The sequence below is a fragment of the Cinclus cinclus genome, chromosome 6 (genome assembly GCF_963662255.1).
Source record: "Cinclus cinclus chromosome 6, bCinCin1.1, whole genome shotgun sequence".
In the NCBI taxonomy this organism is placed as follows: domain Eukaryota; kingdom Metazoa; phylum Chordata; class Aves; order Passeriformes; family Cinclidae; genus Cinclus; species Cinclus cinclus.
Genome location: NC_085051.1, coordinates 28,288,337 through 28,305,294, shown reverse-complemented (window position 1 = coordinate 28,305,294; position 16,958 = coordinate 28,288,337). Strand labels below are relative to the sequence as shown.

The 16,958-nt window shown below is 40.2% G+C and overlaps 1 protein-coding gene across 5 annotated transcripts in view; it reads left to right on the top strand.

The window, feature by feature from the left end:
* Window positions 1-772: 772 nt before the first annotated feature.
* The window catches only part of PCNX1 (pecanex 1), an 85,523-nt gene continuing 69,337 nt past the window's right edge, over window positions 773-16,958 (top strand). For 4 of the 5 annotated variants that reach the window (XM_062495610.1, XM_062495611.1, XM_062495609.1 and 1 more), the window contains exons 1-3: window positions 773-1,015; window positions 8,595-8,803; window positions 14,726-14,831. In XM_062495610.1, coding sequence (XP_062351594.1) covers window positions 863-1,015; window positions 8,595-8,803; window positions 14,726-14,831 — 468 coding nt within the window. In that variant the 5' untranslated portion in view covers window positions 773-862. Of the gene's footprint in view, window positions 1,016-5,230; window positions 5,237-8,594; window positions 8,804-14,725; window positions 14,832-16,958 lie in introns of those variants that run through there. The other variant, XM_062495612.1, reaches the window with a different exon arrangement.

Sequence of the window (16,958 nt, the reverse complement as noted above, 5' to 3'; positions counted from 1 at the left end):
AAAAAATTGTGAGTTTATTATCTTGCTTTAAATTTGGAGCCTTAAAAGTATATGCTGGACAAATGTCTTCCCGCCCTGCTGCAAGGAGAGGATGCAGCATTTTGCTAGGAGTATGCCCTGGGAGAGGGAAAGAAAGGAGGTTGGAAGTAGAAAGGACCTTAGACCAAGTTCCTTAGAGGTGAGCCTGGAGACAGCATGGCTGAGTTAGGGGCAGTGTTGGGTCTCCCAGCTGAAGGGCATCTGCACCAATGCATGCAGTACTCAGGTTTAGGTTGGGCATCAGGGAGAATTTCTTCACAGAAAGGGCGACGAGATACTGGAAGGGGGCGCCCAGGGTGGTGGCGCAGTCAACCATGTGTGGAGGCCTTCAAGGAAGACTGGGATGTGCTAGTGCCATGGTGCTTGGACTCGTGATCTCGGAGTATTGTTTAACCTAACTGGTTTCGGAATTCTTCGATTGAAAACCCCCTTTCCGAGAGTTGCGTCTCTGCGCCCCACAGCCCCCTCAGAGGGCGGGAGCCCCACGGGCCGCTAAGGGGCGGGACCTACGCTCGGGGCCGGCCCGCGCCGCCAGGGGGCGCTGCGCGGGGCAGGCGGGGGCGGGGCTGCGGGCAGGCCGCGCGCAGGCGCAGCGCTGCCCCCCCCCCGGCGGCGGCGGCGCGCGTCCCCTGCCGCAAGGGCCGCCGGTCCGTCGGCGACGCGGGGGCGGGCGGGCGGCCCGGGCCCGGACATAAGATGGCGGCGGCGTTGCTGGGGCGGCGACGGCGGCGGTTGCGGCTGTCGCGGAGCGCGGGCGGTGCGCGGCTCTGCCCGGGCTCGCAGGGCGGATAGAGCGGGGCCGGCGCGGCGGAGCGGGGCCGCCATGGGCTCCCAGGTGCTGCAGATCCTGCGCCAGGGCGTGTGGGCGGCGCTGAGCGGCGGCTGGTACCAGGACCCGCACCAGGGCGCGGGGGTCAACGCGCTGCATCTCTACCTGTGGCTCTTCCTGCTCGGCTTCCCCTTCACCCTGTACATGGTGAGCGCGGACCCGGCTCGTGCCGGGGGTCGGCCGGGCCTTGCGGGGCCCGGAGTGGGGGGGGCAGGGCCGGGAGGGGCCGCCGCGCGCGCGCCCCCTGCCCGCGGCGCGGCCCCCGGAGCGGCCCCGGGCCCCTGCGGCCGCGCCTCCCTCCGCCGGGAAAGGGCCCGCACCCCGCGACCGGGGCTGCGGCGTTTCGGGGACACGGACCCGTCACTGGGAATCTGTGGGTGGGCTCTATCGGGGCGCGGCGGGGCTATAGGCGTTGGCACTTTGCCTTCGTTTTTCTGTTTACTTTCCTTCAAAATTTGAAATACCTCTGGCTGCTTCCGCCGCTGATCTCCTGTTAGGTCAGTAAAAAGCAGTTTCTACAGGAGCTGTCAGATTTAGCGAGTGTTTCTGACTTTTGAGTCTAGTGGAGGGATGTGGTTCCACAGCCTAGAAGTTTTATTTGGATGTAGTGTGGTGTGCTGAATTTTAGTGTGCCTGGATTGTGCGTTATCAACGAGAAATGAGTCTGGCTTTTTTGTGTCTGGATTTCAGTGTACTTGGTTTGTGAGAATTCCTGTCATATATGTCTTTGTAACTCATACTTCAATCAAAGCTGTTAAAAAACTAACCTTTAAACCAAAAAACTTTCTTGACATGTGGACTTGGGAACGCATAGAGAGGTGTGATCAGTTACAAGAAAAGGGGGCGGTTTCCTGTTGACCAGTAGTTTTTTTTCCCTATGTAAGCTGTGTTTAACTTAGGAAATGCTGATAGTTTACTTTGGGCTTTTTAGTAGAAAAGTGTGATCATAATGGTGTTTTGACCAGTTTTGTGCACAAGGTAGAACATCATTTGCAAGATTGCCAGATGCTTTGACTACCTCAAGTAGAAGCTGCCTTGTGAAAATTTATTTACTGAATGCAATGTTGGAGATAAAATCATATACAAAGTCAGACACTTGCTTTGTTTAAAAGCAATTTGTAAGGTTGCAGTATAAGACACTTCATGCGAAGAAATAGCTAATGTGGAAAAGGAGGTTACATCTCTATGGTTTTTAATTCATATTACAGTGTCTTGGAAAAGGCAGTTCTAACACTTTTTGTTTGAAAACTTCTGGGCTGCTGGCAGGGCACCTAAAGGCGGAGACAAATTGCTTTTGAAGCTGAAGTTAGTGAGAACAGCTAGATAAAACTTCTAACTGAGCAGATACTTTGTATGAGAACTATGAATCTGTATCTATTGAAAGTTCTGCAGAATATGAGGGGAGCACTTTTGGTTTCAAATACAGCTTTACTTTTTTAAATAAAAGTTCTGCTTTTCTGTTTTGACAGAACAGTCTATTAATTAGTACTGCCTTGCTGAGAAAGGTGACCACACCTGTAGGAATAGCTATATCCTGCATGCACAGGGGACCTTTGAAAGGGGTCTGATCTATATTGCACATAGATCTTTTGATAAATGGGAAATCTGGGCCAGCATTTGAATCTCCTGCTGCTCTTAAAGCACTGGGTCAACTTTAGTTAGCCATACGTACAATGGGGTAAACTTCAGTGTTGCTTAAACACTTTTTCCTGTGTAAAGGGAAAAGACAGCAGCCAGCTGCTTTGCATTTTGTTGAGGTCAGAGAAATTCTCTTGCTTCATAGCTCTGGACAAGCTAAGATGCAACAAGTGCCAATTTCCCTGAGAATAAGTAGGGAGATTAGTCACAAGTTAAAGAAGATTGAATCATATTTGGCTGTTTTCCCTCTTTCCACCCTCTACAGTTTAAGTGTTGTCTAGACATAAACTAAACAGGCAGAACTGTGCTGGTCATCATAGTTCTTTAGCATCTCTTAAGCTCTTTTTCAGAATAAAAAGCAGTAAGTGTTGCATTGCTGTAGGATGTACATAAATAAGCAGAACTTGATTAAAAAGTCTTAAGTAATTGTAATCTGAATTCTGAGCATGGCTCACTGGTGTGTAGGAGGGAGTTTTTAAGCTAGCTTCAAGTGACTTGTTGCTGGCAGACAACCCTGTGTGTTTAAAAAATCAAGGTGTATAGAAAGGCTTAGACTTCTAACAGGTTTTATATAATTTATAAGGTTTCCTCATGTAAAGAAGTACAAGATCATGTAATTGCTTTTACGCATTGGATCAGCAATAACTGTAGTTATTTCTAAGTTGTTTTGTTACAACAAAGACAAAAGTAACACCTAAGAACTTTACTTGTAGGTGGATCTCAAGGCTAAATGCATGTAATGATAGGCTAATAACTTTTCCCCCCCTAAATATTATTTAACCTCCAACAGGAATAGAACTCACTAGGATATGGGAATTGAGGTATATACTTCCTGCTTTAAGACTTGGTTTAGTGCACCCAACATTGCTGTTGCTTTTTCTGTGCATTTATTTTGTTGATCTGGTGTTTTCAGAATGGAATATGGTAATGGTTATGGTCAGCAAGTAATGCCATAAATCTGTGTGTTTCTTTGTGTGTGAATGCCCACGCTGTTAGGGTTGATGGATTTAATGTGTGGTGCAAACCTACTGAAAAGATTAGCATTAGAATTCAATAACCAGCCTTTCTTCCTTGATACCTCATCTGCCTTCTGAGTTTAAGCATGTGCAAGTCAATGTTGTACTCTGTGTGAAGATGACAGATGTATACCTAAATGTACCTGCTTTGCCAATCTGGATACTTTTGTATTTATACACTTAAAATGCACTTGCTGGAAGTGGGGCAAAAACAAACATGTAGATAATGAAGGAATTGGGGTCTAGAGTAAGATCTGCCTGCTTTAGGGAAGCTGCTTGAATCTGTGTGCTTGGATTTGTGGCTTGGCAGTACATGTAAATTCTGCTTTCTAGACTAGTTAAAGTCTATCCTCTTTGTGTATTTGTATCCAGTAACAGACTCAACTCTGCTTGTTGATGTGCCTTTCTGTTTTAAGAGCTGATCCCTGCTTTTACTGTAATGCAAAATTGAAACTGGGAGAAGAAAATGTGCTTTCTATATGTGGAAGCTGTCCAATCACTTTGTAAAATTTAGTGGTAGAGTTGAAAAAAAAAAATACCCTGAATGCTGAGGCCAACATTATGCATCAGTGTTGCGGGGGGGGGGAGGGGGAGGGGGGGGGGGAGGGGAAAGAGAGGAGGCTGCCAAAGCACTTCCCCTAGTCGGAATGCTGTTTCAGCCCCACCACGTGCACATGAGGGGGTGAAGCCTTGGCTCTGGTACTTGTGGAATTTTGCCAGTGACTGAAGAGGAGCCAGGACTGTACCTTGCTTGGGGGTGATGGGCTCGTGTGTACCTACAGAACTTGTCTGTCAAAGTCTTGCTGGTTTAGACAACAGTTCACTTAATTTTCCTGACTTGTGTACATAGTTATAGAAATAGGTCATATAAATGTAACTTTACATGGAAGTTTTTCCATTGAAGTTTCTGAAATATGTCCTGTTTCTTAAACTAAGGTTTTAAATAATTGAAATTCAATCTGTGATAGCAATCTTGTATGCCATAACGTTTTAAGACACTTGTAGTTTCTTGGCTACTCAAGTTTTGATTGTATGCTTTGAGGTTTTGGTGGGAAACTAGCTAACTTTTAACTGAACTTTCTTCCAGATAATGGCAGTTCTTAAAGGCTCTGATTGTCCATAAACAAGTATTGAGGACAGAAGTATGTCTGTGGTTTCCTGATATTTCTTCTTTTTCCAGTAAAACTTTTTCTATAAAATACTGGGTTCAAAATACTTGTACTTTTAAGTCTTTTTACAAGATGACTTGCCTCTTAATGTTTAGTTGATGACACCTTTGAGATTTGCAATCTGGTTTGATTTTTAAAAACTTAGCTGTTTGCTGTTGACTTGTAGCAATGCATTTCTGTTTTGAAAATAGTCTTGAATTTTCATTCCATCTCTGGGGCCTAGCTAAAGGTGATCAGATTAGGTAGGATCCATGTAGTGTTAGTTTCTTCGCATGGATGTGATCATGTGATCAGTAAAGAGCCTGTGATCAATGAAGTTTCCTGTGGTTCCTGTTACATATGTGTTGGAAACATTCATTTGAGATACTTCTTCTGTAGTTTGAATGGAAGTATTTGAATGCTGTAACTAATGGTGGGAGCTTTCTTTTCTATTTTGACCATTGGAATCTAGGAGTGCTTAACCTTTTTCTACCTACTCTTTTAGAAAAGCCGTGTTGTGATACAAGTGAGCTAATTTGACAGCCAGGAGGTTTCAGAAGAGATAGTCCTCCTTAAGTGTGCATTCCTGTATTTTACCTTTGTCGATATGTACACATTGGATTTGATAAGTTGACTTGAAATATTTAAAGTCAAGTTATTTTGACTTGAATGATTTAAAGTCAAGTTACTTTGGGAAGTAACTTGTGGGAAAAGTGGTAGAAAAGCAGAGTCCTTCCCTCTGCCCCCCATATTTGAGAGTACTACTTAGCTTCCCTTTAAGACTCAGGGAAATAATTTTGGGTAGGAGTTGATTGAATAGTTGGTATTGTTCAGTCATTAGATAACTGAAATTTTCAACAGAAAATAATTAAATGCACACAATTTTTACGTGGTACGTTGTAGCTCTTTATATTGTCCAGGAGCTTTAGTTATGATGACTGCTATGGAGTATGTTTTCTTTTGGTGCTAATGCAAGTGATCAGAAATGTGCAGTAAAATGGGGTGTTCTCTGAAATACAGTTGCAGCTGTAGCCTTGTGGCCAACTGGTATCTACTAACAAGCTCTAGCTTGAGGATTTTAGTGTGCTGGGCTCAATTAAGATGCTTTAGTAGTTGAAATTATTTTGATATTATTAAAATGCAATCTGGTGGGAAATTTGTATGACTTAGATTTGTATTCCAGTCTTGAAGGTGGTGAGATGCTGGTGAGACACATGTCTCTTCTCAAATGTGGTAAAATGCTGAGCATGGTTGGAAATGGTAATCTCACTATAACTTGCTTTGTTTTGTGGGGAGAAGACCTCAGATATATGTTGAGTGCTTCTAAGTTTGGCTAAGAAAAACAGAAGTTGCAAGTGGTTGAGCTTAGGCTGCAGTAAGTTTCCCCTTGAGGCTGTACTGCAGAAAAATTGCTGGTACCATGGGTGGCAGTGCTGCACCACAGCATGATACTTGATGTCAAGTGTGTTCATATGGCAGACTAAGCTAGCTAAAATACCTTCTATTCCCAGAATATATGCCCTATTCTAAGGTGAGCAGCTACTACAGATATGAAGAAGGCAAGGTAGTCAGTTACCTTAGTGTTTTTTTTTTTTTTTTTTTTTTTTTGTTCTTCTGCAGTCCTGTGAAAACAAGATGTGAGGAAAAGGTTTGAATTCCTTGTTAGGTTTGCTGCAAGTTTTGCAGCAAAGGTGTTTTGTCTTTTTTCTCATGCTTTTTCTTAAAGCTTCCATTCGAAAAACTGGATGTGTAGATTTTGCAAGACAAACTGGATATACTGTGACCTCACTGCTGGCAGTAGATGGGAGAAATTGATGAGCTCTCTGGACAGAAAAGTTCAGGCATGTCTTTTATGGGGCAGCTCTAGCTTTTGTTATCTAGTGTTGGTCTGACTCCTCTGGTAATGGCTTCTGAGCACTGGGTAGTGTAAAGGAGAGGAAAGCTGAAGCTGTGTATGATGGGGTAGCAGATTGCCTAGAGGTAGCTTGGTTTCTTCTTTCTCTTCCTTAGCTGGTGCTTGGTGAGTGAATCTCTGTTCATCATGCTGTTGCCCAGCTCAGCATGCAAAATGAAATTTAGTAAACTTCAGCTTAGTTTGCCTGGCCTACTTGAAATGTTATTTTCAGCGCTGACTTAACTTGTTTTGGAGGAAAAGGTAGGTGTTGATGATGGTTGTCAGACTTGACTTGTTTTGGAGGAAAATCTTGCTAGTTAGAGTCATCGTGGTGATCGAAGTTCAAGGGACATCTTGAAGAGTCAGAAGGGGAAAATGAATAGAGAAAAAGAAAAGGAGGCATCTATTCTTCAGCATGTATGACCAGGTTGAGGCCTTTAAAATTGTTTGGCTGACTACTGTGGTTAGGTTATGCTATTTAAAAATCCTAAGATTCTGGGGAATAATTTCAGGTAGGAGATTGTTACATTGTGTGATGTTTCTCTATGTTGTCAGCCAGTCAATTTTAAATGACTCAAAATGTTTCCATGCACTGGTTAGAGAGGCATGGCTGTCTTCTACTCTGATCATTGTTTTGACTCTGCAAGATGTTCTGGGACTTTTTTGAGAAGATGATGACTCTTCTCTTCCCATGGTCTCTCTGGGGAGGTATGAAAATGAGCTGGAATTGTCCTTCAGCCATGAGGTATTTGACAGTTCATTTGTTCTATTCATTTACTCCATTAATGTTCAAGCTGGATATCAGATGTGTAATTCTGATTGTCATATGTCTGTGTGTATTTTTTATCTTTTGGAAATATAGCTCAAACTACACAATGAGCACGGTAAAGGACAGCAATGCAGTGAAATACTTCAGAACCTAAACTTTTGTTGCTTTTTTCAAGGAAATTGTCTATTTTTGGATGAATACTGAGACTTAATATCTCAATTTATTTAATAACTGCCTAGGGAAATGGCAGAATTTAAAAGCCCAAATAAAGCATGTTTTAGATGGATGAAAGCATTGAAGTAACATCTGCAGTTTAACCAGTACTTTGAACACTTCAAAATAGCTGTCTGGCTGAACTTCATCAAAACCTATTGCTGAAGTGATTGATCTGTAAAAGCCTTATTTACCTCTGCAAGATTTTTCATGGCAACTCTTGATTTTGAGTGGAATTTCAAATGTTGAATTCAGGACTGAGGATTTTTTTTATGCGGCTTCTGGCCACCTTTCATACAGATGAAAAATTTTCTTCATCAGCATTCTTCTTGCTGGTTGCCTTTCCACGGGCATACAGTAGTCTAGCGCACATCTTTGCTGCCTATGGTCTTGCAGGTTGTGTTCTGCTGTGAGTGGTGTGAGTCACACATGTAAGCAACCTCTTTATGTAAGTAGGAAACAGTTTTGCTTTTGTGACTGATCAGTGTCTTGTCATGCAGCAGTAGCTGTTGAAAGCTGACAAGTGAAATCAAAACACCAATGTCTGGTATGTAATCAGGTTTTCTCCCATCCAGCCATGCTTCAAACTTGCATCAAGTTCTTCTGAAATGGACTTGGTGATGTGTACTAGCCCTGAAATAAGATCTCACTCCATGCTTGGTTGGTTTTTCATGTGCTTAAAATCTTCTTGTCTTTTTTTACTCATAACTGTTAATCAAAAATATTAGGTGTCACACATGCTAACTCTAAGTTTCCTAGTCTAGGTCTTGCATTGCAAAAGCATGGAAGAAGATAATGAGAGTTGAACCTGGTTCTCAAGCTTCAGTCAAGCAAGTTTATTTAGCACAATGCTGTGGTGATTTAGTATCTTTGGTAGTCCAACTGTTTCTTTTTTTCTTTGTTGCTTAACATTTTTCACACAAAGACTGGCTGTAGGTGGTGTGACTTTCATTTTTACTCCATGAAACAAACTGTTAAAATCTGGATAGTCTTCTTAGGGATATTCAACCTTGTGTTCATTAACTTTTTCTTAATCTTTTTTTGAAAGGCTCTTCCTTCTTCCATGATGATAGTAGCTGTCTACTGCCCAGTGATAGCAGCTCTCTTTATCGTTTTGAAGATGGTGAATTACCGTTTGCACAGGGCACTGGATGAGGGAGAAATTGTGGAGAGGAATGCCAGTGAGCATATGGACAGAGGTGCAAAAACAGAACAAAGCAATGTTTCAGCCAAGAGGAAAGACAGCAATGGGCCCAGGTAAGTTGTCTGCTGATGTTTGCGTACTGATTCAAGTGACTAACAGCCCTGTCTTCATCAGCTGTATAACTGGAATGGTGATTGAGATTAAGGAATACAGATACAACCTTTGTAGTTGTGAAAGACAGTTTTAAGTCTGGTCTTGAAAAGCAGACTTACTTATGTATTAGGTTTGAAACGATGGATTCACAGTAATTTCCTAGGTCTTCCCCCAAAGGACTTGAAGAACAATATTGAACATGCTGGAAACAATAGCATGGAAAATGTGAGCCGATTAGGTCACTAAATACTTAATGAACATAATTAGTACAAGTAATCTTATTTCAGTAGTAGATGTAGTATTAAAAATCTAGCTGTCAAAGTCCACATACTGTATGCTAATTCTTTTATCATCAGGAGGTGTGTCAGACTGGGTTTCAATTTTAGTGTTGCAAAAATAGGAGTCAGATGCAATGCTTGACTCCAGTCATAGTCTTCTGAAGGAGAATGCTGTCCTGTGAATTTGGAAATTCTGAAGTTGCTCTGCTCAGTAATGAAGGTAATGATTCTGAGATCTCCTTTGTAGCCTGTGTTTAAAAAAAAAAAAAAAAAAAAACGCCTGAGGTTTTCCTCCTGACCAGACTATTTGGAGAAAGATGTGCAGATGACTCATCAGCAAGGCCAGCTTAACCAGTTTGATCAGACTATGGACGCGTTATGAACTCTAATATCAAAGCCTCTGCCTGCCTTAGATAATCGAGGCAGTCTTAAAAGTTCAACTGTATGAGATAAATCAACCTTGAATTGTTAGCTTTTAGAGATAACCTTTCTCTTGTCTCTGAGTTTCCGGTGCTAGTAGCCATGAGTAGTTTTCAAAGTGAGCTGATTTGTATGCTGTCCTGACTCTTAAAAGGTTGTGTGTCTTACTAAAGAAATGTAGTTGAAAGAAGTCTCTTGAGTCTGTTTATTGTGATGCTTTTAAAGAAAGGAAGTGTTAAACTGCTGCTCTTTAAAATGCTAAGCCTTCAAGTAAAAGGACTTTGCTGTGTATATATGGGGTAGCTTCTCATCATCCTAGGCTCTTGGATGTCTTCTCTCAGCTCACGTATTGTTGGCAAAAATGGTGTCTTAGGTTCCTCTAAAGCTGATATACAGTAACTTCTTTTATCAATCTTTTATAAACCTGACCCTTTTTCCATGATGTGTCTGGCAACTGAAGCTGCTGATTTTAATTGTGACTTTGTTTAGATCACCCTATACCTTACTAAAACGGTACTGCCATATTTTGGCAGACTGCTTCCCTAGTTGTATCTTATGCCTACTCTGCTTAATAAAATTCATGGAAGTAAGCTAGTGGTCTCTTCTTTCTCACGCGGTCTCGGTAATGCATTTTGTAGACGTGACCTTTAGGTGTTTTTGTCTGAGTGGTTTTTGGTGGGGTTTTTCTTTTTGTTTGGTGTTTTTGCCATGTAGCTTTTGCTTCCAAAACGGGCACAAAGTTGGTAAGGGAATTTCTACTAATGTTGTGAATTACTTCTGGATGTTTCAGTTCTGTTTTGTCTAGGGAGCAGTTGACATGGCACAAGGTACTGCATTATAAAAGCATTGTGAGCTCAGAAGTAGAGGTTAGTTTGATGCTGTGTGTCCTGCTTGCCAACTAAAGTTTCATTAACTTTTATATGATCCTTGTTCCCACTTTCAGGTCTCTTAACTAGAACTGGGAACAAGGTCAATGCAGAAATTACGGAGTTACTTTTTGGTAAGTGGGATGTACAGTATATACTAATCTTTGCCTAGAAGCTTACAAGAACTCTGGGGTAGCATCCAAACCAGTAGATGGGATGTAGAATGAGTGTTTAATATTGAGCTATAACCTTCTTAGTAAGTTAAATTGGAACACTCCTAAAAACCCGGACACATGTGGGAAGAAAGTGTGTGTGTGTAGGGTTTTCTGATTTTTAAACTTTGCTTCCATAGTACAAGGTGGATCTAGGGGAGATCTGAGCAGAGATACTATCTTCAATATTTGCAGAATCAGAATATTAGTTTTGATAGCTTAGGCTACAGCATGTGATATTAAATAAATACACATATAGTATAGCTTGCAAAGCTATCCTGGAGTTTTTACCCTGCCACATATACACTCATGGAGACCACTTCAGATACAAATCTTGGTATATTTGCAGGATTAAGCAGTAGTTGTGTTCAGGATTCTGATTAGCTTCTAACAACTGCCGTTCTTTCTTTCTGAAAATATCTACAAAATAGTGCTTTGAGGTATCTGACAAATTATGTGCTGTCATTTGTAGGCTTGCTTGAACTGCTCGTTTATCTTCAGTTAACCTTGGTTTGTGGATAGGGGTTTCTTTCTGTGAAACTTTGGCATGTTTAAGCAAAGAACAACTTGTCATTCCTTTAGAAATGCCTTGTTTATTTTTTTTGCCGTCCTATTTCTAAAGCTGAAATTCTGTAGTTAATGTTTTTGAAAGAAAGTCTTAATTTACAGAAAGTAATATGAGTTGCTGTTGTTGTACTTCAGGTGTTAGTATACTAATGTGAGTGTGAGGTTTCATGAAAGCACGTAGAGGGGATACAGGCTCCTGGTCTTGTAGAAATATAGAAAAAGCAGTGCAAACATGATCTTTGTTGGGTATAGGTGGACCCACATAAATAACTTAAAACACTTAAGTCAGTCCTTATTTTGGATATATCAGTATGGCTACTTGTCAGTGGCTGTTATAGTTCAAAGTATCATAAAATGTTCATCTGGTGACACTGCTCTTCCTGATCTCCATCAGCATGGAAGAACTGTAATAATGGCACTACATAAATTTAATGTGAACTTCTACCAAGTAAAGCTAGTAGCTGGAGCACGTTGCATCTTTGAAATATTTACAGTGTACTTAAATATGAAGAAGAAAAATAAAATTTAGAAAAGGTGATCTCTAAAATTGTTGCCTTGCCTTTGCTATTTGTTGTTCTTGCAGTTTTCTGGCGGACCTGTTCTTGAGTTTGGAGTTAGTTTTTATTTTTGATGATCATTAGTGACTCAGGCTTGGAAGAAAATTTCTCCTAATACTTGAATCTGTTGTGATCTAGCATTTGCAGTACATGCAGTCATTATTATGTGTTTTGAGAGCAGCCTCCTGACTAGTTACCCTACTCTTTCATTGAACATTAAAGACAGATAATGATTTTCAAATGAAAATAATAAAACTTTCTCTGCATTGTCCAGAAATCAAGGTACCTTATTCCAGACTACCTCTTGAAGTTCTGGTCTGAATGTCAGATTTCTGTAGTCATCAGCCTAAGTCAGATTTTCAACTTGAATTCATGTAGGCTTATGGCTTCTTCATGCTTTTGGTTAATCTCTCATGTGCTGATGAGAGATCCCTGCAGATAGTAATTTTAGTTCAGAGTAACTGATAATTAGAAATAGTAGTTTTAATTTGCTTTATGTAATCTGAGTGCCTCTTTCATAGCAATCTATATTGCTAGATGTAATTTTTTCAGTCTTCTTGATTTGTATAGTAACTTCACTGCAGTTATTTTGTTTGCCAACTGTCAAGTGTAACACTTGCTTTAAGGAATGAAGACAGGAAACTGTAAGAAACTGATTGATTGTAGAATTTCATATCAGGAAGGCCTGGCCACAGCACTAGCATCAAGTAGCTCTTGAAGAACTCTAGATGTTGCTAAAGTCCAGGTACTTGGGCATACAGTGGTCAGTCCTAGAAATCTGTATTTCCTGCTTCTTCCTGCAGACTTTTTTTGTTGATGTTTGTTGCTAGCTTTTGTTCTTCCATAGGTTTTTGTGTGCTATCACAGAATATAGAGGCTGTGAGTAGAGTGGCAGTGATGGATTTTGTTGCTGCTTATGCAGATACATGATGGTTCAGTTTTAGACAAAATTGCCATCTTATTTGGCTAGCTACCTGGTCCTATGCATGAAAGCTTATTTGCAAATGACATATTTTTCTGTTTCATAGGATGTACTGTAATCACATGCAGTGTTTCTCAATGAATTATTCAAACAGGAAAGGAATTTCATCTTTTTGTGAGAGGCATTCTTTATTATATCTTCAGTTGTAATTATAATTGTATGCTGAACTTCAGCATTGTGAGAATTTTTCAGTTTAGTCTTGAAATTCATGTTATATGTCCATATGTATTCTTAAAATGCTTACGGAATGAATATTTTGGCTTAATCCGGTGCTGTATCTTTTGAAATTAATTTTCCTTACCTGCCTTAGCATAATTAATAATACTAGGTCAGAGAGGGCTCTGTAAACAGCCATCTCCAATAGTATGCCTGTCTCATGGCTGAGCTGTAACAAAATGGTGACTTTACTTCTTGTTTTAATTTGCTGGAGTTGGACCATAGTTGTTCTGCTAACGAATGGTTGGTTGTCTTTTAAGGTAACTTATTTTTACTGAAGGAATATACTCCTAACTTCAAACTGTCTTTTTGTTGGTCATCTGTGATGTAGGAAGAATCATGTGCTTCTTATATTATGCAGAGTCATTTCTGAGGTTGTGCTTTTATACCTCCCCAAGATGACAACAGCTTGACATGCCATACTGCAGGATGAATCATGTGTCAGGTCCTTTAGTGTACAGACAGTTTGTTTACAATATCCTTGATTGATGTCAATATATTAAAAAGGTTTTTAGAATCATAGAATATGCTGAGATGGAAGAGACCCATCAGGATCATCGATTCCGATTTCTGGCCCCATGCAGGCCACCCTATTAAGTGTTATTGTATAACTTCCCTATAAGACTAGTTGTCTATTAAATAAGCCCTTCAGTGCTTCCTTCCATTTCTGTCCCTTTCTTCACAGGGCCTTTGTCTTTAGTGTATTTGGTCTGGCTGGAGGAGTGTTGTGCATGTGTACTTTGCTCAGCAAAATGCTGGAATTTGATTGTTGGGAGGCTGTTGTTTGTATTTGGGAAGAAATGGTGAGGATCAGTGTCAAATTACTCTGCAGTTACTTCTGTTTAGAAGTCAGCTGGATCAAGGTGCTTGAAAAGAACTATAATGGGATAGGAAAGAGTGCCTCAACTGCTTCCTCTTTGCAATTAACAATCAGTGCTACGTTGGATCCTTGTGTTCTAGTCCTCAGCTTAGTCAGACTCCTTGTCCTAATGGATGACTTCAACTTGCTTTTGTTTCATAAAATATCTGCCTTTGACACACTGAATCTTGTTGAACTACAATTTGATCGTGTTGCTCTAGGAAATACTTTCAAAGCAATAGTTATTAATCTGGAAAAGGTGAAATCACTAGGATGCGATTATATCTATGTTGTACCTCAAAATAGTTCTTGGTAGGGTCTGTAAAGTATCTGAAGGGAATTTAGTTTTGAGTAGAAAGATGTGGTTTGTATTCCTGGGAGAGATACCCAGGCCCTGTGTGTCTCTGCCTGTTCAAAAGCTTTTGCATGTGGCTTTTTTCAGTAGCCATCCTTGCTTTTGCTCCCAGATTCAGTCTAAGGAAAAGACCAGGAGTCCTGTGCATGCTCTGAGTTCTATGTAGTATATTTTTCTACTGGTGAATTTCTGGGTGTTATTGAACAGCTAATCCAGGAATTTCATGTGTGCACGTACAGACGGGGAGAATTTAATATGCCAGCAGTTTGGAATGCCTTATAGTACCTAAGTCTTCACAGTTGGTACTGGCTGGTGACAGTGGACTCGTGGTGGCAGTTTCTATGACAGTGCACAGTGTGCTCCGGCTCAGACTGAGCTTCCTGTGTCAGTATTTGCCCAAGATATTGGGATATATTTGAGCCCCTAATTTTTGAGAAGGGAAAATTTGTTTAGAATACCCACTCAGCATAGACGAACTTTTGTTTAACTGGTGGGATAATGTGTGTTTTTTTTTTTTTTGTTTGTTTGTTTTGTTTGTTTGTTTGTTTTTTTTGAAAATCTTTCTCTCAGTGACCCTGGTGGAGGGATTGAGATGTCGGAGTTCATACGAGAAGCAACTCCCCCTGTTGGCTGTAGTTCACGCAATTCTTATGCTGGGATAGATCCAAACAACCAGGTAAGAATTAAAGCTACTGCAGTTGTTGTGTAGTATTGCTGGCTTTGCAGTCTGTAGATAACCTCTTCCTGTTTTTTCATGGTTTTTTTGGTAATTTGTAGTAGATTAAACAATTTTCCTTTCTGTATGTAACTGCTTTATTAGGAAGGCATTGCATTCTCTGAGCAGTGTACCCCTTATCCCATCTCATACTTTAATCGGAAATAGTTGGATTTTGAAAGGGAACCTACTGTCCTGTCTGAAAGTATTCCCTTTTGCTCAGTTAGCTTTCTTCTGATTTAAGAAATCTAAATGGCTCAGAGTATGGTGAGCTGAGTACTAAGAACCCACTGTGGTGAGATTCCCTTGTCCCTTTGGGTATATGTGAGCCATTAGATAGCTCAGGCTGTATCTTCATCCCTATGTTCTACTTTTTCTTCCTCCCTTACTTTTGTTTGTTCTGTCATTTAAAGCTTAACTGGTAAATTTAAATGTGGTATTTGAGGAGGCTTCTGTAATCTTAGAATGTATCCACTGCTTACTATCTCTTGCAATTATAAATAGCTTTCTGCAGGTTATTATTCCTCATAGTTCAGATATTGTGGTCAAAAATGAATTTGCTGAAGTAAAAAGTATAAAGAACGGTGAACTGCTAGAAATGGGAAGACTAAAATTGTTTATTTTTTTTGCATGTCCTCTGCAAAATCTTCACTGTCTTGCTTCTTCAGCAGGGATGGGAAGAAAGCAATAAATAGGGAGTCCTGCCAGATGGAAGTGCTGAAGAACATGACTTTATTACATTTTAATGTAACTTCATTATGCTCTAGTTGCCTTGAATTTCACTGGGGAAGTTGCTCTGTTTCCATATTATGTCTACTAGGTTTATGTGTTCAAATTCCATAGCATTGGATGTGCTGTTCCTTCTGTTGAGTTTGTGACATTTAGCTAGTTGTGCCTAGTTTTTATCAATCCTTCATGAGGACAAGTAGAGGAACTGGCCAGGCTGTACAGTTATGTTGATAATGAGCAATGCAGCATCATGGTAAAGGCACAGAACCTGTCTGCAAATGACGTGGAAGTCCTTGGTGTGGTTTTACAATATCATGTTCTTCTAATTAGCTCCTGAGCATGCAGTAGATAATGAAGTGCAGTGGTATGCTAATGTTGGTGTTTTATCTGAGTCATGCTCAGTTATGCAGCATAGATACTTGTAAGAGATTTTCCTTCCTTTGAGAGAGAAGGCTTGTGTTCAGAGGAATAGGAAGCAATGGTCTATGTAAGAAGATAGAAACGCGATGCCCAGATTTGTTCTTTAACTGGTCTTTGGAAAAAATATATTCCAAATGTAACAGTTTTAATATTAAAGCATGTGAAGAAGTTCATGCTACTGTGAAAGAAAGTACAGTGTTTAGAATGTATTTCTTCTAATAAAATTAGTTTTCCCTGGTCCCCTGTGATTAAATGTGCAGCATCAAAAGGGAACATGAACAGTAAGCATCTGAGTTGTGCTCAGTTTTGTGTGACATAGCTTCCCTGTGAATGATGCATTTGTATTTGATGGCAGCATTCAGCAAAGCATATTATTGAATGGAAAAATGTTGAAACGTGACAAAATGAGTAACTAAAAATGTGTGTGTCAGTGTTGTGAATAAAGTGTATTACACAAGCTCTTAGCTACTTTTTCACATTATACATAAAGCCATTGTTGTTTTGTGCTATGGCTGAATAGGATCTGTGTGATCTTCAGGTTACCTGAAATTGCTGTGCTTGCAGAAAAGAATTGGTAGAATTAATGATCTTTTCCCCAGAGTAATTTTAACTAGGAATTTTTGGAAAGCAGAATCCCAGTAGGTATATATCTATCAGTCAAATATCCATCATTTTTATGTATTATAGGTTCAGGTTTTGCCTTTGAGTGCTCTTCCTCTATTTATTTCTGAGTGAGTTAATTATCTGACATATGCATTGTTGTATGCTATTTATTGCTGAGAGGTTGTATTGAAAATGTTATTGAAGGAAAGACCAAATTCTCTTTAGTATCTTTGCAAAGTAATCTTCAGTGTATTATAGGATGCCTTTAGAAAGGTAGATTGCAAACCTAAATGGTGAAATTTCTTGTATGAGCAGATACCATGCTTGCTGATTTGC